This window comes from Diceros bicornis, chromosome 21 (assembly GCF_020826845.1).
Source record: "Diceros bicornis minor isolate mBicDic1 chromosome 21, mDicBic1.mat.cur, whole genome shotgun sequence".
Taxonomy (NCBI): domain Eukaryota; kingdom Metazoa; phylum Chordata; class Mammalia; order Perissodactyla; family Rhinocerotidae; genus Diceros; species Diceros bicornis.
Window position 1 is genome coordinate 44256689 of NC_080760.1, and position 23950 is coordinate 44280638.

At 41.8% G+C, this 23950-nt stretch overlaps 1 protein-coding gene across 1 annotated transcript in view; it reads right to left on the reverse strand.

The window, feature by feature from the left end:
* Positions 1–503: 503 nt before the first annotated feature.
* GSDMC (gasdermin C) overlaps positions 504–23950 on the reverse strand; it is a 35307-nt gene continuing 11860 nt past the window's right edge. Inside the window, exons 5-16 of the mRNA XM_058564481.1 lie at positions 23713–23718; positions 14977–15088; positions 13864–13911; positions 13206–13280; positions 8246–8434; positions 5559–5882; positions 4461–4487; positions 4149–4175; positions 3149–3288; positions 2694–2823; positions 2171–2244; positions 504–1490 (exon numbers count right to left, since the gene is read on the reverse strand). Of these exons, the coding sequence (XP_058420464.1) occupies positions 1251–1490; positions 2171–2244; positions 2694–2823; positions 3149–3288; positions 4149–4175; positions 4461–4487; positions 5559–5882; positions 8246–8434; positions 13206–13280; positions 13864–13911; positions 14977–15088; positions 23713–23718 (1392 nt within the window). The 3' untranslated portion in view covers positions 504–1250. The remainder of the gene's footprint in view (positions 1491–2170; positions 2245–2693; positions 2824–3148; positions 3289–4148; positions 4176–4460; positions 4488–5558; positions 5883–8245; positions 8435–13205; positions 13281–13863; positions 13912–14976; positions 15089–23712; positions 23719–23950) is intronic.

Here is a 23950-nt window from a genome sequence, read left to right on the forward strand (position 1 = left end):
GTGCCCAGAGCTAATGGAAGATCTTCCCGGCGCAAGCCTGGTTTTCAGCCTTTGCTCCTCAAAGCATAGCACCACCAGAACTCGGCTGCATAAGCCAGAAACTTAAACCTGATTTGGTCATTCTTGACCCAACCTCGCTCTACATTACTCTAAATACTCATTCCATCACAAAATTTTTGTTTGTTTGTTTGTTTGTTGAGGAAAATTGGCCCTGAGCTAACATCTATTACCAATCTTCCTCTTTTTGCTTGAGGAAAATTGTCCCTGAGCTTACATCCATGCCAATCTTCCTCTATTTTTTGTATGTGGGATGCCACCACAGCATGGCTTGATGAGCTGTGTGTAGGTCCACACCCAGGATCCGAACCCGCAAACCCTGGACCGCGAAGCAGAGTGTGCGAACTTAACCACTATGCCACCAGGCCAGCTCCATCCATCACCAAATTTTTAAGGAGGCAAAAGATTTCAATAGAAATTTATCCAAAGAATATATATGAATGACCAACAAGAACCTGCAAAGATGCTTAAAATCATAAGCCATCAGGGAAATGCAAATCAAAACCACAATCAGATGCCAATTCATACACAGCAGGATAACTATACACACACAAAAAAAAAAACAGCTATAACAAGTCTTCTCAAGGATGTGGAGAAAAAATACACACACATACACTCACATATCTATATCTATATCCATATCTATATATAAATAAACACAGATTTTGGGGGGTAATTTTTTATTTGGAACAACTTTAGGCTTACAAAATGTTTCAGGAATAAAAAAGAACTTTCGTATATCCTACACCCATATTCCCCAATTATTGACACTTTACCACATTTCCTTGGTCACATATCTGTCTTTCTGTCATCAATCCACCTTATTTTTTGACGCATTTTGAAATGAGTTACTGATATCAGTACGCTTCACCCCAAACAATTCAGAATGCATATTATTAACTAGAGTTCAATATTTGTTTACATTGTTTTGAAGTAAAATTTACATACAGTGACATGCCCCATTCTTCAGCACACTGTTTGATGAGTTTTGACAAATGCATAAATCTTTATCAAGATATAGATATTTCCATCATCCCAGAACATTCCCTCAAGTCTCTGTCGATCCCTGTCTCTATCCCATCCAGAAAGGCAGAGAGGTGTGGCCCTAGGTCCCCTGAGCCCACTGAGGACACTCACAGCATAGACTGGGGTGGGTCCAGGCCTCTCTGGACTGACTGCCCATCAGGGAAGACTCAGGCATCAGCCAGCTGCTGCAGCATCGAGAGGATCCCATACAGAGCAGACAGAGGCTTCTTGGCTTCCAGATCCCAAGTTGACCTGGGGCTATTCAGCTCCATCTGCAGGCCACACTCCTCCAGCAGGCCATAAGTGATAGCCAAACTCTCACCCTGGAGTGGGGCGAGGAGCTCGGGCTTGAGCGTAAAGGGAATATTCCAGGGGTAGCTGAAGTTGGGCTCCAGGATGCTCCTCACCTAGAAGAAACAGTGTCAGATGTTACAGGTCAGCCTTTGAGATCAGGAAGAGAAAACCATCTGTCCCAAGAGCCAGGGGTCATGCAGGGTAACTGAAGGGGGCAAGAGCTTTGGCATCAAGGGGACCGGGAGACATGGTCCTGGTCATGTCCTGTGATCAGTGTCATTGTGGACACATTATAGGAAATCATTGCACAGTGGTTCCTCAGCTGCTAAATGGTGATACGAACATTTACCTTGCAGAATAGAGGTGTGGGGATTTAGATATGTGTATGACCGTGTGTGCAATGTGTGTACGTCTATGTTTATGTCTATATGCACATATGTACTTATATATACATCTATGGAGAGAGAGAGAGAGAGAGCAATACACAAATGATGACTGTGTAAGTAAAGCAAGGCTGTTACTCAGATCCCCTGAGCTCCCAAACATGTGTTGCTATGTGGCTATTCTAGAACTGTGGCACCCTCTGCAGGGGTTGCCATGGAAACTGTGACCCTCCTGAGACAGCCTCATACCCACTGGGCATGTTCTCCAGAGAGAGGTGCAGCCCCAGTGGCCACACAGGGAGCCGGCTCCCCTCCCAGCAGAAACCTGTGTCATCTCTCTTTTCTGATTCATTCTTATCTCCCGTTCCTTCACCCTGTTCCCTGGATGCTGAGCCGTGGGGATTTCTCACCAGCTCCCGCTGATGGAACAGGATCCTATTCTCCTTGGACTGGGCCAGCAGATCATGTTGGATGTCACTCAGCACTGGGGACAGGAAGACATTTGGGGAAAGAGAGTGATGAAGAGTCAGATTTTCTTCCCCACTGTGAACCTCCCCCGTGAGAGGGGAATTCTGAAGCAGAGGGATGAAACCCATGAGACTTGAAGGTCAAGTTCCCTGCCCTGGGAAGTCCTCCTTCTGCTCTTGGGATGGTCTCCAAGATGCATGGTCCAGAGGATGGGATTCTGCGGGTGGATCCTGGAATTGTTCACCCCCGATGATATATTGAGTGAACTTGGGCCAGTCTTGCTAGGCCTCAGGCTCTGTGAGACTTGGAGACTTTATCGCGCTGAGCCTTTGGAGACAGGTGTGATGTGAGGATGAAAAATCATAATATTTGAGGACTTTGAAAAGGTTCATCTAACTCAGCCCTTTCAGGAACTCGGGGGACCAGCCTTGTGACTCTCCCACTCTTCCTCCAAATCAATCTTACCCATTATGGCTTCAAGCAGGTAAAGGATGAGGTACTTTGGGTTAAGCCACAGATATCTTGAGTCCTTTTGCAGTTCATTTAGGATGGTGCCACCAGGGCCATTCAAATGACCCAAGGGTTCTTGTTCAAGCTATAGGAGATAGGTATTATTGATGAAGATGGTGATGATGCTATTTTGCCTATAAATTCTGTGTCTATAAGTCATTAACCAAGGTGTGGGCATAATGGCTCTCTACCTCCCCCAAGGGGATTCCAAGTACCTTCTATATGCCCGGGCTATGCTCCCAGGCCCTGATCATTAAGCACAGGGCCAGAGTCCCCAATCTCAGACGTCCTTCTCATTCCACTGTGATTGCCCCCATTCCTCCACCCCCATGTATCTTGGTAGCCATATCTCCTAAACATTCCCCCTTTACAACTTTGATCAGCCTTAGGCAGCTGTGAAACCCCCTCACCATGTCCATGAGGTCCTGCAGGGCCCCTCGGTCCCCGAGCATGGCCAGGATATTATGGAATATAGCATCCTGAACATCCTTTGGGAGCTGGGCCAGTGCCTCCATTTTCCAGGAAACCTCTTCTTGTAGGTGCTTGAAATCTGCCCTCAGATATCAATGTCAACCAGAAAATGGGGACAATTCTTAGATTAGAACATTCCTGGGATGATAAGCCCTTCCCCATCAACATGAGCCAGGCATCTCTATCCCTTTATCTACCAACCAAAAGCATTTCTGTGGGTGGCATGTTTGAGCTCTGGGGAGGGAGCTGTCATAATAGGCTAGAAAGATGGGCAATCCCAGCGCTCTGAGATGAGGGGGCAGAATGCAGAGAGGAGAGGTGGAGATTCTGGAAAGTGGTCCTGGGAAGTGGAAGAGAATGAGCAGGTGTTAATTCTTGGACATGTCTGGAATAATGTGGATTCCAGCCTTGGGCTCTAGATGTGACAATGTTAAGTGTTCTGGGCTCAGATTCCACATCCTTTAGGTGGAGATGGCATGAGGATTAAATGAATTTCTGTATGTGAAGTCCTTGGGGTGGTTCCTGCACACATGACTACCCTTCTTATCATGTCATTCTGCCTGTATTGTCTATGTCCTACAGAATTGACCAAGGAGTGCGTGTTGGGGGCTCTCTGCTTTTCCCAGGAGACTCCAGGTGGCCTGAAGGAGACCTGCTGAGAGGGAGAGGTCACCAGATTGGAGACTCCAGTGAGGCGGCATTTCCGTTTGGTTGACCACTGTGTCCCCAGTGCACAGAAGAATGCCTTTGCCCAGTGAGTCCTCAATAAGTGTTTGTTGCGTGCATGCAGGAATGAACGAATGAATGAATGAAGAAGTGGGGCTATAAACTTGGGAGCAGAGTGCAGTTATTCAAGTTGCATGGAAACCTCTCATTTGGGTTCTCAGCCTTGCGGTTTCCCACCCAGAAGCCCCAGTTTCCCTCTTAATAAACACTCACCTTGCCCAAAGCGTTTCTCTATTCTTCCTAGAAAGAGAATCACAAGTGATAATCTCCCTTTCTCATCCCTCATATTTGCTGTAGAGGCACTTTGGAGGGTTCTGCCCTCCTACCACCTCCTGCCTCTTGCTTAACCTCTTCCTGCCCCATCCTGGTCCATCCCTCCACCTTCGGCCTTCCTGACCCTTCCCATTCCACAGAAACAAGGGCCGGGCCCTGGGGCAGTGGTGTCAAAGGCCTGGGCAGTCTGCCCTGCTCACCAGATGTGTTCAGGAAGGACCCCATTCCAGCCTCCAGTAAACACACACTCACCTATTGGGAGGATAGAAACTTCCATGTCTAGAAGAAAAATGAAATTCCCGCCCAAGAGTTAGTCTCTGAGGACACGTGGTTTCTCAGACCTTCTGCCCCCTGCTTTCCCAACTCGCTCCTCTCCGTCCACCCCTGCCCGTTGCCCACGGGCCAGATCCCAGGGCCTCAGGGAAAGACAGCAAAGCCAGCACGTGGGGTTGTGGTTGTGCAGAGAGGCCTGAGGGAGGGACATGTGTGGAATAATGTGGATTCCAGCTTTGGGCTCTAGAGATCAGAATGTTAAGTGCTCTGGGCTCAGGTTTCACAACCTTTAGGTGGGGATAGTATGAGGATTAAATGAGTTGGTGTATGTGCAGTCCTTGAGGTGGTACCTGCACACATGACTACCCTTCTTATCATGTCATTCTGCCTGTATCGTCTGTGTCTTACAAAATTCACCAAGGAGTGGGTGTTATGGGCTCTCTGCTTCTCCCAGGAGACTCCAAGTGGCCTCAAGGAGATCTGCTGAGAGGGAGAGGTCACCAGAATGGAGGCTCCAGTGAGGTGGCATTTCCATTTCCTTCACTGCTGTGTCCCCAGTGCACAGAATAATGCCTTTGTCCAATGAGTCCTCAGTAAGTGTTTGTTGCATGCATGCACAAACGAATGAATGAATGAAGAAGTGGGGCTGTAAATTTGGGAGTAGAGCACAGTTTTCCAAGTTGCATGGAAACCTCCCATTTGGGTTCTCAGCCTTGTATTTTACGACCCAGAAGCCCCAATTTCCCTCTTAATAAACACTCACCTTGCCCAAAGTCTTTCTCGATTCCTCTTAGAAAGAGAACCCCAAGTTGTCATCTCCCTTTCTCATCTCTCATATTTGCTGTAGAGGCACTTTGGAGGGTTCTGCCCTCCTATTGCCTCCTCCTTCTTGTTTAACCTTTTCCAGCCCCATCCCAGTCCATCTCTCCACCTCCTCCCCCTACCCGACCCTTCCCATTCCACAGAAACTAGGGCCAGGCCCTGAGGCAGTGGTGGCAAAGGCCTGGGCAGTCTGCCCTGCTCACCAGATGTGTTCAGGAAGGACCCCATTCCAGCCTCTAGTAAACACACACTCACCTATTGGAAGGATGGAAATTTCCATGTCTAGAAGAGAAATGAACTCCCCGCCCAAGAGTTGGTCTCTGAGGACACATGGTTTCTCAGACCTTCTGCCCCCTACTTCCCTAACCTGCTGCTCTCCATCCACCCCTGCCTGTTGCCCACGGGCCAGATCCCAGGGTTCGGGGAAGGACAGCAAAGGCAGCACCCGGGGTTGAGGTTGTGCAGAGAGGCGTGGGGGAGGGGCATGTGTGGAATAATGTGGATTCCAGCTTTGGGCTCTAGAGATCAGAATGTTAAGTGCTCTGGGCTCAGGTTCCACATCCTTTAGGTGGGGGTGGCATGAGGATTAAATGAGTTTGTGTATGTGAAGTCCTTGAGGTGGTACCTGCACACATGACTACCCTTCTTATCATGTCATTCTGCCTGTATCATCTGTGTCTTACAGAATTCACCAAGGAGTTGGTGTTGGGAGCTCTCCACTTCTCCCAGGAGACTCCAGGTGGCCTGAAGGAAATCTGCTGAGAGGGAGAGGTCACCAGAATGGAGGCTCCAGTGAGACAGCATTTCCATTTGGTTGACCGCTGTGTCCCCAGTGCACAGAATAATGCCTTTGCCCAATGAGTCCTCAGTAAGTGTTTGTTGCATGCATGCACAAACGAATGAATGAAGAAGTGGGGCTATAAACTTGGGAGTAGAGTGCAGTTTTCCAAGTTGCATGGAAACCTCCCATTTGGGTTCTCAGCCTTGTATTTTACGACCCAGAAGCCCCAATTTCCCTCTTAATAAACACTCACCTTGCCCAAAGTCTTTCTCTCTTCCTCCTGGAAAGAGGATTACAAGTCATCTTCTCACTTTCTCATCTCCCAAATTTGTTTTGAAGGCACTTTGGAGGGTTCTGTTCTTCTACTGCCTCCTGCCTCTTGCTTAACCTCTTCCTGCCCCATCCTGGTCCATCCCTCCACCTCCTCCACCTTTCCAACCATTCCCATTCCACAGAAACTAGGGCCAGGCCCTGGGGCAGTGGTGGCAAAGGCTGGGGCAGTCTGCCATGCTCACCAGATCAGTGCAGGAAGGATCCCTTCCCTGCTTCTAGCACCCACACTCACTTATTGGGAGGATGGAACCTTCTGATACCAGCTCACAACAAGGTTGACATGAGGGAAGCCATATTGGAGAAAAGAAACCCTATTGTAACTTTGAATGACCTCTGTTAACTAACCCAGACATGCTCTGTAGATTTTATGGCCCCTCCCAGCTGCTATAAGTTGATAACTTGGTTCTCTTAAGTTTCTTAAGAATGTGATAATCCCTGGGCAGAAAGTCTATGCTGATAGCCATCATCAATGACAATTAAAATATCAGGGTGTAGGGCATTGCTCTGGTCTCTGATGCTTATCCAGTAAAACAAAAGACTATCAGGAACTAAGAACAGATGGATACCCCCACCCTGAGACTAGATATCTGCCTCCACCCAGAGATGAGATAGATGTCCCACCCTGAGACTAGATGTCTCCCTGACCCAGAGACCAGCTCCCCATATAATTGGCCTGTAGTCTTTGTTCTGTAAGATGGTTCTTTCTGACATGAGTCAGCCATCTTCCCTCTTGCTATTAAGCTGTAATTAAAGGTCCTTTCTCCCCTACCTCCTTGCCTCTTGAATACTGGCATGTCTTGTGTCAGGCAGATGAACCCTCCTTTGGGTAGTAACAATTTGGTGACCACAAAGGGATCTTAAGTCCTGTTCATAGCCAGTAGACCTCAGACGGGCAACCTGTTGGGTAAGTCCCTAGTGGCTGCTGAGGCTCTCTTTGCCTCAGGGAACTGCCCTTCTTGCTTTCCTGGACTGATGCCAGCTGCCTCCTAATGCTGATTGTGGTAGTAAGAGAAATGGCTACATCTGGTGAGTTGACGGGCTCAATCTGGAATAGCGTAAGTCACCTCAAGGGCACTCATGAACTCCTTTCCCCTCCATCTGCAGTCCTTCTATTTACAGCAGGGCCATCTGGGGTCCAATAGGACCATCTGTGCATGCACTCAGAGTGGGAACAGTTGTAGGACTTGATACTCTAAATCTGGGAACTAGTTCACTCGTGTCTGGTTTTTCTGTGTCTGTGTCCACGTCTGTGTCAGTAAATAGCTTAAAATTGGCTCTTTGGGGGCTGAGTTTCTCAGTGATCTTAACAAACTCTCTTTAGAAATTACCTTGTTTGTTAGGGCCACCTTGGGAAAAGCCCCCTAAAATGGGGATAACTGTAAACAGCTGGCAGGATAACCAAGGCTAATTTAAAATTCCAGTGGCCACTTTTGGCTGCTTTTAAGCTTTTGAACTGAGAAACAAAGAAATCTTTAGAGTCAAATGCTCCATCCCTGGGAGGTCACCTCTGGTTTCTGGGCCTGATCACCTCAGTGACCCCAAGTGAGGTGCCCTTTCTTGGCGGTTCTGGTTTCTGCTAATCTGTTTAGGCACCTGCAGTCATTCCAGGTTTTGGCTGCGGTTTCTGGTTTCTGAACATCTGAGCTCTACCCCTGGGAGCTCTCCTCTGGTTTGGGGGCACCTGGAGTGATTCCAGTTTGGCCCTGGGTCAGTTATTTGACTGACAATCTGGAACCCTGTTTTGTCTGCTGTCAAGAACCTGTTGAGCATTTTGGTTGCCTACTGAGTCACTTATGGGGACAGGAGACCTGTAATTTATTCTATAAACAGTCCTTCAGGGTTGTGTGCCCAGCACAGGAACTATTGTTTATGTGACACTTATCTTGATAACCCTTGGGAAGAGGCCATGAGGGCAAGGCCTGATCACTTCTGTCTCTTCTTTTCTTGTTCATCACCTCCTCTGTTGTCACCAAGTCGAGGATAAGTTTGGACTGGAACTGAACAGAACCTGGACCTTCTGTAAAATCAAAAATTTGAAAACCTTTTGCCAGGGACTTAACTCTCGACCCCGGCATTGGGATCCCCGGCCTCCAGCCCACTCCAGGCTTTTGCCTCTTGCCTCCCTGGCTTGCTTTGTGCTGGCTCAGGGACTAAGTGCCCAGGCTGAGTCGGACTTGACTAACTCTTATAGCTATATTGACACCCACAGTCAGGTTCTGCATCCTTCTCCAGGCCCACTGTCAGTCAGACACCTGCTTTAGTGCCATGGGGAATGCCCCAAGCGTCCCCAGAGGCTCACCCGTCAGGTGCATTTTAACTAATTGTAAACACTTTAAATTGGACGGATTATGCCCCAGAAACTGCATCTTGGAGAAAACTTGAGTGGTTTCTCTGTGCCTTTGTGATGTAATTGGACAGGTAGATCAACCCTATAATGTCATTTAAGTTACAACCCAATTTCTGAGAAATCAAGAGCAATTGTCCTTTAAAAAAAAAATAATCCTTGTAGCACTGGAAAAGCAGGACTAGAGGCAGTTTAGATTCCACCAAGTTCCTTTATCTCAGAAAGGATTATTGCCTCACCTCTCTGGGAAGTGTTATCTAACCCATCACCAATTCCTAGAACTGAAGAAAAAAAGGGAAAAAGGCCAAAAAACGGCCATAAGAGTACCCTCACCAAAAATCTAGCATCTTGAGTGCCTTCTCCAAAAATATTAGTAAAAACAGCTTAAAACAAAATTGGGATTCATAACTAGGGAGCTTTGTATTACTGTACCTGATTGATGGCAGTAATTTTTTAAAAATAGCTGTGCAGTCTCTGTGTATGTGTGTCTATATGTATGTTGTAAATGTGAGATATTTTTTCTACCTCCAGATGGTATGGCCAAAATTAAGAGTTCTATTGAAATTGGCTTAAAGTAAGCACTTACATAAATTCTAAATGTAATAGAAATTAACCCAAATGTCTTTCAAGTTAACATAATATAAAATAATCTTTGGTAAATGAAAGCTGGTTTAAGTTTGTTGGTTTGATTGAAATAGGCATGTCCTCAGAGTTGTCAGTATTTGGATATGATGCCGACATGCAACCTGGGTTTACTAGTGAAATAAGTTTATGTTATTCCTCTTACAAATTTGTCAGTGAAATAATAGCTTCAAATGATGGCTAATTTTGTCTAAAGTCACATGAAGTTTACATGGGTAGCCTAAACATAATTGTTGGAAACAAATTATTTAGATAGATGAAAATGGGTAAGAGTTTTGGGTACAATAGATACGTTTTATGGTCTGTATACTTAAAAAAAAACTTCCAAAATCTCTTCGGTACTTGAAATTTGAAGTTTTGCAGGGTTAAATTAAATTAAATTATAAAAACTCATTGAGTATTTAGATCATTTCAAAATGAGATAAGATATAGGACATTGATTGCTAAATATAGGTTTATCTACTTTTGAAAAAAGTGTTTTGGTTCTGTTGGTAAACATGTCTTGTGTTTTATTAAGATGTACTATAAAGTAACATGTTTCCAGAAATTGTGAAAAGTGTTCATAGGTTTGTCTGGCCACAGAATGCTAATGGAAAGGAAAGTTTATAATTTCTTATTCTTAGTTTTTACTTAAAAATTAAGGCTTCTAAGGGTTAAAATTCTAATATGCGATGAAAGCTACTAAAAATTAAGGAAAACATGTTTGTATTCAAGGAAAGAAGTATGTTTTCAGTAAAGAAGGTATAAAGAATGGAAATATTTTTGTTTGTTTTGTTAAGAAAGATAAAATTGTCCCAAAGAACTAGAATAGAAGAAAGGAAGGCATGGGATAAATTCTGTATGTAAAAAGTAAGTGACAGAAAGTTTGTGAAAGTAAAACCCTGAGGAGTTTTATGGATGGTCAAATTGGCTAAGATTAAACTAAATCCAATTAAGTAAATGAGTTTTAATATCAAAAGTAAGCTGGTGCAAAATTAAAATTTGGTCTTCTTTCTCTTAAAAGGATAATTTTCTTGAACTTTTCATCTGCTCTTGATAAAGAGGTTATAAAAGGTTTTTCTTTACCTTTGAGTAAGTTTACCTAAAAGACAGAAAAACTATGTTTTGTTAAAATAATTTCCTATGTTCAAAAAGACTGAAGTCTCCCTATTAAGATTTTTTGACTATTTTAACTCTCTATTTTCCCTTGATTATTTCTGTTGTCACTTTGATTGAATGGATGACTGAGCATTATTTCACAGTGAGCAAGATATTTTTGACAAGCTTCCCCCCAAAAAATATTCAAATCCTGAATCAAGTCTTTCTTTTCACCTGGAAAAAAAAAATTTCCCTTTGAGAATTTTCAGAGGACCCCTGGGACTTCTCAAAGAAAATGTCTCTCTTCCTATAAAGAGGAAGATACTAAACTTATTAGGCTTCTGTAGTATGTTAAATTACATGGGAAGCATTGTCAAATAAGTGATGATAAGGTGGTATTATGTGAGTGAATGTTATTGATATAGGTTTTTTGAAATTGTATAACATTACTGAAATTCTGATTTGTCCTTGTTATCAGTCTGGTTCTGGTTATTATTTTAAAGTATTGTATGTCACAAAATTAACCAAATTTCTTTTTCAATTGCCATTTAGGGTCTTGTTGTTTACAAACAGTTACAGCTTTGCTCTGATGCTTTGGTAAAATATGTTTCATCTTCAGAAAAATGCATGGAAGAGACAGACACTTATTCTAGAATACAGATTTCTGATAAACTTTCAGATCATAAAACTGAACTGGGTAAGAAATTACAGAACTCTAATGGAGAAACCGACTTCGTGAAACTGCTAACAAGATTAAGATCAAGAATCAATTACATAGGACTGAATGAACTGATGAGGATGATTATAATTTTTATGACTTTTGTTTGAAATATTGTTGATTTTTTGATGTTTTATTTTTTTCAGATTTAAGGGAAACTTTTTCTCTTTTCTCTTGAGCTAGCTATGACTTACGGCAATTTGGTAATATTATACCTTTGTGAGCAGAGTTGAAAATTTTTTCCCCCTACATGACCCCTCCAAAATTTGGAAATTCTTAGTGAGTGAGTATTGTTTTCATGGCAATATAGTTATTTGCATAGGTTCAGTAAGAATCTGTTCTCCTTATAACAAGACACAATTGGAAACATTGGTTATATTGCAACGACTTTGACTGGAATGTCATATTTGAGAGAAACATACAGACTCAGATATGACAAGACAGCTTTTGAGGAATAAAGGTTGACTTTCTGGAATAAAGCTACTTAGAAGTATTTGCCTGATACTTTGTTTACAGAGTTCCAAGCAATCTTACCCAGGTAAGTAAGGAAGGTCACTTCTCTGGCAGGTGCAAGGAACCTTGAAATAACTTGGGGGACCTCCAGAAGAGAGGAATCCACCCAAATCTGTAAGAATTGCAGGCAAAATCTGATGACAAGTCCTTGGCTTGGCCTTCCTGGCCTTGAGAGTCCTTTAAAGTTCAATCTGAGATTCCTTATAAAAGTTCCAGCAAAGCAGATTTAAAAGAGCCTATATAATCAATTGCTATTCTTGCTGCACTTATGTAGATAATTGGACGAGGTTTTATTGAAACTAGACTTATTTGCAAACCAATTAGTCTTAATTTGGCTATCTTTTACAAAAAACGAGAGTGATTCTGGAGAGAAAAATTATGTTTCAATAGAAACTATAATACACGTTTGTGGATGTTGAATTCTGGTTCTGTCTATTGTCTTTGAGGTTTTTGTTATATTCATAAGCTGGACCAGATCCTGAATTCTTCCAGTCTCCTGAAATATCTGGCTGCAAATCTCCAAACTAATGTTTTCAATTCTTTCCATCATTTTCATTTGGAATCATTGAGAACTGAATCTACCCTTTTCCTGAAGCTTTGCAAACTTAAGCTGGAGGACTTGATAAAAACTTAATAGAGATTCATGTCTGTTGCTATGTAAGCCACTCAGAAATGTACCTGAATACCCAAAGACATCATCAGAGAGACATTTCAAACTGCAAAAGTTGCTTTGACTCTGACATCTAGAAATCTTTTGGACTGGCTGCATCCTGTTCTCAGAAACTGGTTTATAATTTGCTCCCACCATTAACTTTGTTTTTTTGTGTGTCATATTGGATACCTGGTTACTTTCTTACACAATATAGGCCTAACTTTGGAAGCCCATCTGCATCACCATCTTAATTAAAGACTGGTTCAATGAGATGGAACAACAGGATATCCCTCAAGATTGAGGGATTGAACAACAAAAGGGGGGAATTGATACTGGCTCAACAACAGGTTGACATGAGAAAAGCCATATTGTAGAAAAGAAACTCTATTGTAACTTTGAGTGATCTCTGATTAATGAACCCAGAAATGCTCTGCAGATTTTATGGCCCCTCCCAGCTGCAATGAGTTGATAACGTAGTTTTCTTGAGTTCCTTAAGAGTGTGATGACCCCTAGGCAGAAACTCTAGGCCAATAGCCATCATCAATGACAACTAAAAGATCAGGGTATAGGGTGTTACTCTGGTCTCTGATGCTTATCCAGTAAAACAAAAGACTATCAGAAACTAAGAACAGATGGATGCCCCCACCCTGAGACTAGATATCTGCCTTGCCCCAGAGATCAGATGGATGCCCCACCCTGAGACCAGATGCGTCTGCCACCTGGAGAGCAGCCTCATATATAACTGTCCTATAGTCTTTGTTCTGTAAGATGGTTCTTTCAGACATGAGTCGCCATCTTCCCTCTTGCTAGTAAGCTGTAATTAAAGGTCCTTTCTCTCCTACCTTCTTGCATATTGAATATTGGCATGTCTTGTGGTGGGCAGAGGAACGGCCCTTCGGACAGAAAGACTGCTGGGTCTAGAAGAGAAATGAAATTCCCCACCCAAGAGTTAGTCTCAGAAGACACACAGTTTCAATGATATTCTGCCCCCTACTTTCCCAACTCGCTCCTCTCCATCCACCCCTGCCCATTGCCCGGGGGCCAGATCCCAGTGCCTCAGGGAAGGACAGCAAAGGCAGCTTGTGGGGTTGTGGTTCCACAGAGAGGCCTTGGGGAGGGATCAGATCCCACTTTCCCTACTCAAAAACATCCAGGCACCCATACCTGACTCTAGCTGCAATTCCTCTGGAAAGAGAAAAAGAAGTAGTCACTCACCAGGAGTTAGTCTCCCCTACACACACACACTCACACACACACACACACACACACACACACCAGTCCAGTCCTCAAAGGAGATAGGTGGCTTTCTCTGTGGCCAGGGGCCCTTGTCGTGGCCAAAGGCAGGGGAGATGGAGAGGCAGTGTAGGAGCCTGGCTGGGGAAGGTCTGCCTGGGATCTGTGGGGCTGAGCCCCTTGCATGGTTTTATCAGCCTCCAAAGGGGATCAGGGCTCAGCAAGCCTGAGATCAAGACAGAGAGCCTGCCCAGCTCTGGGACTCACCTTCTGGAAAGGTGTTCTGCTTGTCGTCATCTGAGATGAGAAGAACATCTGGATGGGAAGAAGCCAGGTCATAAGAGAGGTCATTTCCGCTGGAGTTGTTCACAGCCCACACTGCAGCCACCCAGGCTCCCTCCAGGCCAAGTGTGGTCAATTGTCTCAGGGTGGCCTTGCATTAGAATCAGCAGGGATGCTTGTAAAACTCAGAATCCCTAACCTCACTCTGTCTCCTGAATCTGACTCTCTGAAGAGGATCCTTAAATAAGGGCCTCAGTGACCATTATGCAGAGAACTGCCTGTAAGGTGACAGAAATCATTCCTCCTTCCATCTTCATGAAGGATTGAGAGACAGAAAGAGAGAGAGAGAGAGAGAGAGTGTGTGTGTGTGTGTGTGTGTCTGGTGAGGGCATCTCCTCATCTCCAAGGAGCTGGACCCCCCTGTATTGGGCTGACCTCTAGCTGGGACTTAAATTTGGGAGAGGAGAGGCCAGGGTCTGTGAGATGGTGGTGTTCTCAGTGATTGCCATTCTGCCCGCTTATGCAGTTGCTGTTTGATGCAAATGGTTTGCCCTTGTGGAGTCAGAACCCTCAGCATGTGCGTTGGGACACTGTTCATTCTGAGGCCAGTGAGGGAGGGAAAGACGTAGGTAAAGTCTTGCATTATGTTGTTAGAACATTATGCCTGCAGTTCTGTTTGTGACTGTGGTGGTATCTTAGGGGCTTTAACTCAGGGTTCTGGGTAACCTGGAGAGGGCTCGGTGGCTCCCCCAGGTGAGCTGCTGAGAGTGGCAGGACCTTGAATGAATATAAATGGTCAGGATTAGGGCCATACTTTGCCCAGTGCTAAGGACACCTCCTCCTTGGGCACTCTTTTGTCCCTCTCCATGTAGGAGACTCTCTGTATCTCCTGTAGCAACATCTCAATCAAGCCATTCTAGGAGGTGGCTGTGGGTGCTGTGGTGTATGTGTTCCCCAGACAGCTGAAAGATGATGTTCCTCCTCTCTCTCAATAAGTGGAGAAGCCAAGGTTGCCTGATGATGGTCTTTCCCCGCCCGTTTCTCTTCTCGGGAGAAGCAGACCCCCTCTCCCCATCTCCTTATTCAGCCTCTGCTTACCCCAGCCATTCTTCTGGAAAATCAACTGCTTCCTCTTATAGGCCATTACCATGCCCTTCTGCAGGGGCAGCTTCTTCTCTCTCACTCTGAGACGCTCTCCCTGTCCTCCACCCTGGGGAGAGAAACCAGGTAACATGGTCATATATGCATGTGATTTTAAAACTCAGGTAGATCTGGAAAGCTCATGAGAAAAGAACACAGCTGTTCTCTGATCTCACCCCTTTTACTACTTATTTCCAGTTACTGCTCTTTTTTCCTTCTTTTGTCCAGTATTTACCTTCACATTTCTCAATTTCATGTTTATTTTGCAATGATTTGGGGTTTTTTTTACCAGAATTAAGTATATCTATGTACTTTCTCCTGTTGATGATGAGAATTTTGTTTTCCTAGTCTTCCCGGACCCCTCACCCCTCACTTCTCCTTCCCCCGTCTTCCTAAAATGTTCATATCCCAATGTCTGTCTAAGTTAATATTCAATGTTTACTGTTGGTGAGACTGCTTCTCCTCACTCCAGATCTTTCCTTTATCAGTTAACTAAAGTGATACTCATGTCCCCTCTCTGCCTCTTACTCATGCTCTCCAAGCATTTTAAGATCTTACATATCTGAAGACGTTTTTATTTTATTCCCAACTTTATTGACATTTGACTGGACATAGAATTCTAAGCTGGAATTCCTTTGAATGTGACTTTTTAAATTAATATTCTCCTGTCTTTTGCTTACTTTTTTTGGAAATTTTCTGGATTTTATTTTCTGACTTTTCTATTTCTAAAGGTTTTTGACTTCTAGTGTCTAGTCCAACATGTAAGGAGCTTGGAAGTTGTCATTCCATCCTAACAACAAGTAAAAGGCTGAATAAACTGAAAAACCAACAACTCTTCTTAGATCTTTCAGAGAAATGAGGTGACAGAGCAAACCAGTGCCCCCAAGAATTGGAGAGACAGAAATGCAGATATAGAGAATCACAGTTTACAAGAGCAGAAACCGCTAGCAGAAACCTCCACAGGAGCCAGTACTGGGGTAGGAAAACATGAACTGTAGTTAACAAATTGCTAGAGGCTCAGTGTGGACAAGTTTGGGACTTAAAAACTCTGGTGGACCCAGTGATCAGAGGGGCCTCACACTTTTGTGAGTTTTATCTCCAAGAGCTCTACCAGGTTCTCACAGGGACTATCAGAGAAAAATCCCCTCATGCTTCAGGCAGTGGGAAGGGAAAAGTAACCATTTTGAAATATCTCAGAGCATTCTGTTCTCCTTAAAATGGCAAGCCTCAAGAGAAACTATTTTGCTAGAGCCTAACCTATTGGGGTTTTACAAGAGCCAAACCAACCTGATGGAAGAGAAATACCCAACTCCAGCCTCTTCTAGCCTTTCATGTGGGGAAAGGGAATTATCAAACTCTAGCTCCCCCTAACCATCTACCCCACCTAAGGTGGGCTGGAGAGGCCTGAGAATCTCTTGTAAAGTTCACAGCTCAAGGTCACAGTCTAACTAAAACACTGAGACCTAATCATGGGACAATAGAATGCTACCCTCCCCTTACAGCTTACCATAACACCACTAAAAGCCTATTTACCAGAGTTCCATCTACTCGGAGTATTATGTTCAACTTTCAACAAAAAATTACAAGGCATACCCAAAGCCAAAAAACAACAGTTTGAAGAGATACAGCAAGCATGAGAATCAAATATAACATGGATGTTGGAATTATTAGACAGGGAATTTTAAACTACTATGATTAATGTGATAAGTGATCTAACGGAAAACATAGAAAAAAAATGCAAGAACAGAACAGTTAAGCAGAGAGATGAACATTCTAAGAAAGAATCAAAAAGAAATGCGAGAGAGATCAAAAGCACTATAACAGAAATAAAGAATGCCTTTGAAATAAAAAGGATCCAAATTGGAAAGGAAGAAGTGAAACTGTCACTATTTGCAGATGATGATTTTATATATAGAAAACTCTAAAGAATCCACCAAAAAACGTTTAGGAATTATAAAAGAATATGGTAAAGTTGCAGGCTACAAAATCAACATACAAAAATCAGTTTCATTTCTATACACTAACAATGATGCAACAGAAAGAGAAATTAAGAATACAATCCCATTTATAATTGCAACAAAAAGAATAAAATACCTAGGAATAAACTTAACCAAAGAGGTGAAAGATCTGTACACTGAAAACTATAAAACATTGTTGAAAGAAATTGAAGAAGACACAAAGAAATGGAAACATATTCCATGCTCTTAGATTGGAAGAATTAACATAGTTAAAATATCCATGCATCCTAGAGCAATCTATAGATTCAATACAACCCCTATCAAAGTTCCAACAACACTTTTCACAGAAATAGAACAAAGAATCCTAAAATTTATATGGAACAACAAAAGACCCTGAATAGCCAAAGGAATCCTGAAAAAAAAGAACAAAGTTGGAGGTACCACACTACCTGATTTCAAAATATACTACAAAGCAATAGAAAAATATACTACAAACTGCCTGGCCACCAGACACATGAAAAGATGTTCAAAATCATTAACTATCAGGGAAATGCAAATCAAAACTACAATGAGATATCACCTCACACACATCAGAATGGCTATAATTAACAAGACAAGAAACAACAAGTGTTGGAGAAGATGTGGAGAGAAGGGAATTCTCATACATTGCTGGTGGGAGTGCAAACTGGTGGAGCCACTATGGAAAACAGTAGGGAGAGTCCTCAAAAAATTAATGATAGAACTACCATATGATCCAGCTATTCCACCACTGGGTATTTATCCAAAGAACATGAAAACACCAATGTGTAAACATATATGCACCCCTGTGTTCACTGCAGCATTATTCATAATAACCAAGACTTGGAAGCAATGTAAGTGCCCACCAAGGGACAAATGGATAAAGAAGATGTGATACATATACAAAATGGAATACTACCCAGCCATAAGAAATGATGAAATCCAGCCATTTGTGACAATATGGATGGACCTTGAGGGTATTATGCAAAGTGAAATAAGTCAGAGGGAGAAGGTCAAATACTGCATGATCTCACTCATAAGCAGAAGATAAAAACAACAACAAACAAACACATAGAGACAGAGATTGGACTGGTGGTTACCAGAAGGAGAAGGGGAGGGAGGAGGGCAAAACAGATGATTAGGCACATGTGTGTGGTGATGGATTGTAATTGGTATTTGGGTGGTGAACATGATGTAATCTATGCAGAAATAGAAGTATAATGATGTACACCTGAAATTTATACAATGTTATAAACCAACGTGACGCAATAAAATAGAAAAAAATTTAAAAAAGAAAAGAGTGCCTTAGATTGGCTCATTAGTAGACTGGACACAGCAGAGAAAAAAATCTCTGCACTTGAGGATATCTCAATAGAAATCTCAAAACCAAAAAGAAAAAAGGCTGAAAAAATAGAGTAGAATATCCAAGAACTGTGCAACAATTACAAAAGCTGTAATACAAGTAATGGGAATATATGAATGAGAAGAAAGAGAGAAAGGAACAGAAGAAATATTGGAAGCAATAATGACTGAGAATTTCCCCCAGATTAATGTCAGACACCAAACCACAGATCCAGGAAGCTCAGAGAACTCCAAGTAAGATAAATGCCAGAAAAACTTAGACCTATGAATATCATAGTCAAACTGCATAATAAAGAAAAACATTTAGGAGAGTGACATCAGCATCATGGCAGAGTGAGTTGTTCCCTTTGTCTCTCCGTTCTAAGTTACAATTAAACAGATTCATTAGCGAACAGAAGATTCCCTACATAACACAACAGAATGCCTGAGAGATCCATGCAGCTATACATCTGAAGGTGGGTGGACTGAATACCCAGGAACCAGTGGAACTAGGTGAGCAGACCCCTCCCCCTCCCCACCAGTAGTGATACAGGTCGTGGATCCTCACACAGTGGCCAGCACAACCATCAGAGGAGGTGGGGGCAGCCCAGCCCATGCACGAATGCTTTCAGAGTGGTAGCCCAGCCCACAGGAGCGCCCACCATGCCACAGTCGCCCTGCCCATGGGGAAAATCCCCACTGAGTGGCAGTATCTCAGCCTCCATGAAGGAGCCAAACAAACCAAGCACAGCAGCTCAGCAGAACTGCCCATGAGTGCAGTGCTGACCCATGTGAAAGAAAGTGCCCCTCCCACCCAGTGCAGCAGCTCAGCCAGATGCCTGCCAAGTGCCATGGGCCCACCCACATAAGAGTGACCCACGCACTGAGCACAGAGGCCCCACCTGTTCATGCATGACCCAACGAGTGGCTGCATCCAGCCCACACAAATGCAGAGTACCCCTGCCGGCACAACTCCCAACAGACAGTGGGATCAGAAGACACAGCTCCTGCCCACTCCCAGCAGTGACAGATGGAATCTGCAAACTGATACTACCACAAATGCACCAGCAAAGGATCAATTCATAAAACTCCATGAAGAACTACAGTAACAATTCAGAGAAAAAGGAAAATGACAAGTCTCCAGAAACCAATACTGAACTCACAGAAATGTACAATCTAAATGACAGAATTCAAAATAGTTGTCATAAAGAAACTCAACGAGTTACAAGAAACTCAGAAAGTCATTTCAATGAGCTCAGGAATAAAATTAATGAGCAGAAGGAATAAATTCAACAAAGAGATTGAAACTGTAAAAAAAAAAAAAGAAATTCTGGATATGAAGAACACAATTAAGGAGATAAAAAGAATCTAGAAATCATTAAAAAAAATAGAGCTGATACTATGGAGGACAGAATTAGTGATTTAGAGGAGAGAACTATAAAAATGCTTCAGGTGGAGGAGGAGAGAGAACTAAGATTTTTTTTAAATGAAGAAATTCTTCAAAAAATATCCAACTCAATTAGGAAAAGCAACATAAGGATTATAGGTATTCCAGAGGGAGAGGCGAGGGAGAAAGGAGCAGAGAGCTTCTTCAAAGAAATTATAGCTGAGAACTTCCCAAAGCTGAAGAAGGAACTAGACTTACAAGTACATGAAGGCAACAGAACTCCTAATTACATCAATGCAAAAAGACCTTCTCCAAGGCATATAATATTAAAACTGCCAAAAGTCCAAGACAAAGAAAAAATATTAAGGGCAGCAAGGCAGAAGAAAATAACCTACAAAGGAACCCCTATCAGGCTTTCAGCAGATTTCTCGGCAGAAACTTTACACGCTAGGAGAGAATGGAATGATATATTCAAAATACTGAAAGACAAAAACTTTTAGCCAAGAATATCCAGCAAAACTATCCTTCATAAATGATGGAGAAATAAAAACTTTCCCAGATAAAGAAAAGCTGAGGGAGTTCATCGCCACTAGACTTGCCTTACAAGAAATGATGAAGGAAGCCCTCCTACCAGAAACAAAAAGGCAAAGGTTTACAAATCTTTGAGCAAGGAGATAAATAGAGAGAAAAAATCAGAAAATTGCAGTTCTCTATCAGAACAGGTTAGCAAAAAATTATAACATAAAAGATAAAGGGAAGAAAAGCATCAAAAATAACTATAAACACTTCAATTTAGTCATAAACTTACAATACAAAAAAGAATAAGTTGTGACAGCAATAACTCAGAGGGGGAAAGGAAAGGGACGGAACCTGCTTAGGCTAATGGAAATAAAGACTATCAGAAAATGGACTATTGCATCTATGAGATCTTTTATACAAACGTCACAGTAACAACTAAACAAAAAATCGGAACAGAGGCCCAAATCACAAATGAAGAGAAAACCATCTCAGAAAACCACTAAACTGAGATGGCAGTAAAAAATACAAGGGAAAAGAAACAATGGACTTTTAGAACAACTGGAAAACAAGAGATAAAATGGCAGTATTAAGCCCTCATATATCAATAATCACTCTAAATGTAAATGGGTTGAATTCTCCAATCAAAAGACAGAGTGGCTGGATGGATTAAAAAACAAGACCCAGCAATATGCTGCCTCCAGGAAACACATCTCAGCTCTAAAGACAAATGCAGACTCAGAGTGAAGAGATGGAAAATGATACTCCAAGCAAATGGCAAGTGAAAGAAAGCAGATATTGTCATTCTTATATCAGACAAAGCAGACTTCAAGAAAAAAATGCAATGAGAGACAAAGAGGGGCAGTATATGATGATAAAAGGGAAATTCTACCTAAAGGACACAACAATTATGAATATACATTCACCTACCACAGGAGCACCAAAGTATATAAGGCAACTACAAACAGAAATAAAGGGAGAAATTGACAGCAGCACAATAATAGTAGGGGCCCTAAACACCCCATTTACATCAATGGATAGATCATCCAGACAGAAAGGCAACAGAGAACAGTGGCCTTAAATGAAACACTAGACCAGATGGGTTTAATAGATATATACAGAGTATACAGAGAAAATTCCATCCAAAAACAGCAAAATACACATTCTCAAGAGTACATGGAACATTCTCAAAGATAGACTATATGTTCAGAAACAAGGCAAGCCTCAATAAATTTAAGAAAATTGAAATCATATCGGGCATCTTTTCTGATCATAATGCTATGAAACTAGAAATCAACTATAAGAAAAAAGCTGGGAAAATCACAAATATGTGGAGACTAAACAACATGCTACTGAACAACCAATAGATCAATGAGGAAATCAAAGGAGAAATCAAAAAACACCTGGAGATAAATGAAAATGAAGACACAACATACAAACTCTTATGGGATATAGCAAAAGTGGTGCTAAGAGGGAAATTTATAGCAATACAGGCCTACCTCAACAAACAAGAAAAATCTCAAATAAACAAGTCTCCCCTACACCTAAAAGAACTAGAAAAAGAAGAACAAACAAAGCCCAAAGTCAGCAGAAGGAGGGAAATAATAAAAATTAATGCAGAAATAAATGAAATAGAGACTAAATAAACTATAGAAAGGATCAATGAAACTACTAGCTGGTTCTTTGAGAAGATAAACAAAATTGACAAATGCTTAGACAAACTCACTAAGAAAAAAAGAGAGAAGACTCAAATAAATAAAATTAAAAATTAAAGAGGAGAAATTACAATGGATACCACAGAAATACAAAGGATTATAAGAGAATACTGTGAAAAACTATATGTCAACAAATTGGATAACCTAGAAGCAACAGATAAATTCTTAGACTCATACAACCTCTGAAGCCTGAATCAAGAGAATATGAATAAACAAATAACAAGTAAAGAGATTGAAACAGCAATCAAAAACCTTCCAAAAAATAGAAGTCCAGGGCCAGATGGCTTCTCTGGAGAATTCTACCATTCAAAAGTTTAACACCTATTCTTCTGAAACTATTCAAAAAAACTGAAGACGGAACACTTCCTAACCCAGCCTACGAGGCCAACATCACTCTGATCCCAAAGCCAGACAAGGAAAACTGTCTGGCCAATATTGCTGATGAACATAGATGCAAAAATCCTCAACAAAATATTGGCAAACTGAATACAGCAACACATTAAAAAGATCATACACCACAATCAAGTTAGATTTATTCCAAGGACAAGGGGTGGTTCAAGATCTGCAAATCAATCAATGTGATAGACCACGTTAACAAAATGAAGAATTAAAATAACAAGATCAACTCAACAGATGCGGAGAAAGCATTTGACAAGATCCAACATCCATTTATGTTAGAAAACTCTCAATAAAATGGGTATAGAAGGAAAGTACCTACACATAATAAAGGCCATATATGACAAACCCACAGCCAACATCATACTCAATGGGGAAAAATTGAAAGCCATGTCTCTGAGAACAGGAACAAGACAAGGGTGCCCACTCTCAACACTCTTATTCAACATAGTACTGGAGGTTTTGGTCTGAGCAATTAGGCAAGAAAAAGAAATAAAAAGAATCCAAATAGGCAATGAAGAAGTGAAACTCTCACTGCTTGAAGACGACATGATTTTATATATGGAAAACCCTAAAGAATCCATTGGAAAACTATTAGAAATAATCAACAACTACAGTCAAGTTGCAAGGTACAAAATCAACTTACAAAAATCAATTACATTTCTAGACACTAATAACAAACTAACAGAAAGAGAAGTCAACAATACAGCCCCATTTACAATGGTAACAAAAAGAATAAAATACCTAGGAATAAATTTAACCAAGGAGGTGAAACACCTGTACACTGAAAACTATAAGACATTATTGAAAGAAATCATAGAAGTCATAAAGAAATGGAAAGATAGTCCATGCTCACAGATTGGAAGAATAAACATAGTTAAAATGTTCATATGACCTAAAGCAATCTACAGATTCAATGGAATCCCCATCAGAATCCCAATAACATTCTTCATGGAAATAGAACAAAGAATCCTAAAATTAATGGGGAGCAACAAAAGACCCTGAATAACCAAAGTAATCCTGAGAAGAAAGAACAAAGCTGGAGGCATCACAGTCCCTGACTTCAAAATATAATACAAAGCTATAATAATCAAAACAGCATGGTACTGGTACAAAAACAGACACACAGATCAATGGAACAGAATTGAAAGCTCAGAAATAAAACCACACATCTATGGACAGCTAATCTTCGACAAAGGAGCTAAGAACATACAATGGAGAAAGGAAAGTCTCTTCAATAAGTGGTGCTGGGAAAACTGGACAGCCACATGGAAAAGAGTGAAAGTAGACAATTATCTTTTGCCATACACAAAAATTAACTCAAAATGGATCAAAGACCCATTTGAAGACTCTCAGGTAAGACCTGAAACTATAAAACTCCTAGAAGAAAATATAGGCAGTACACTCTTTGTCATCAGTCTTAGAGGGATCTTTTCAAATTCCATGTCTACTTGGACAAGGGAAACAAAAGAAAAAAATAAACAAGTGGAACTTCATCAGACTAAAGAGCTTCTGCAACGCAAGGAAACTGGGATCAAAATAAAAGGACAATCCAGCAGCTGGGAGAGAATATTTGCAAATCATATATCTGACAAGGGGTT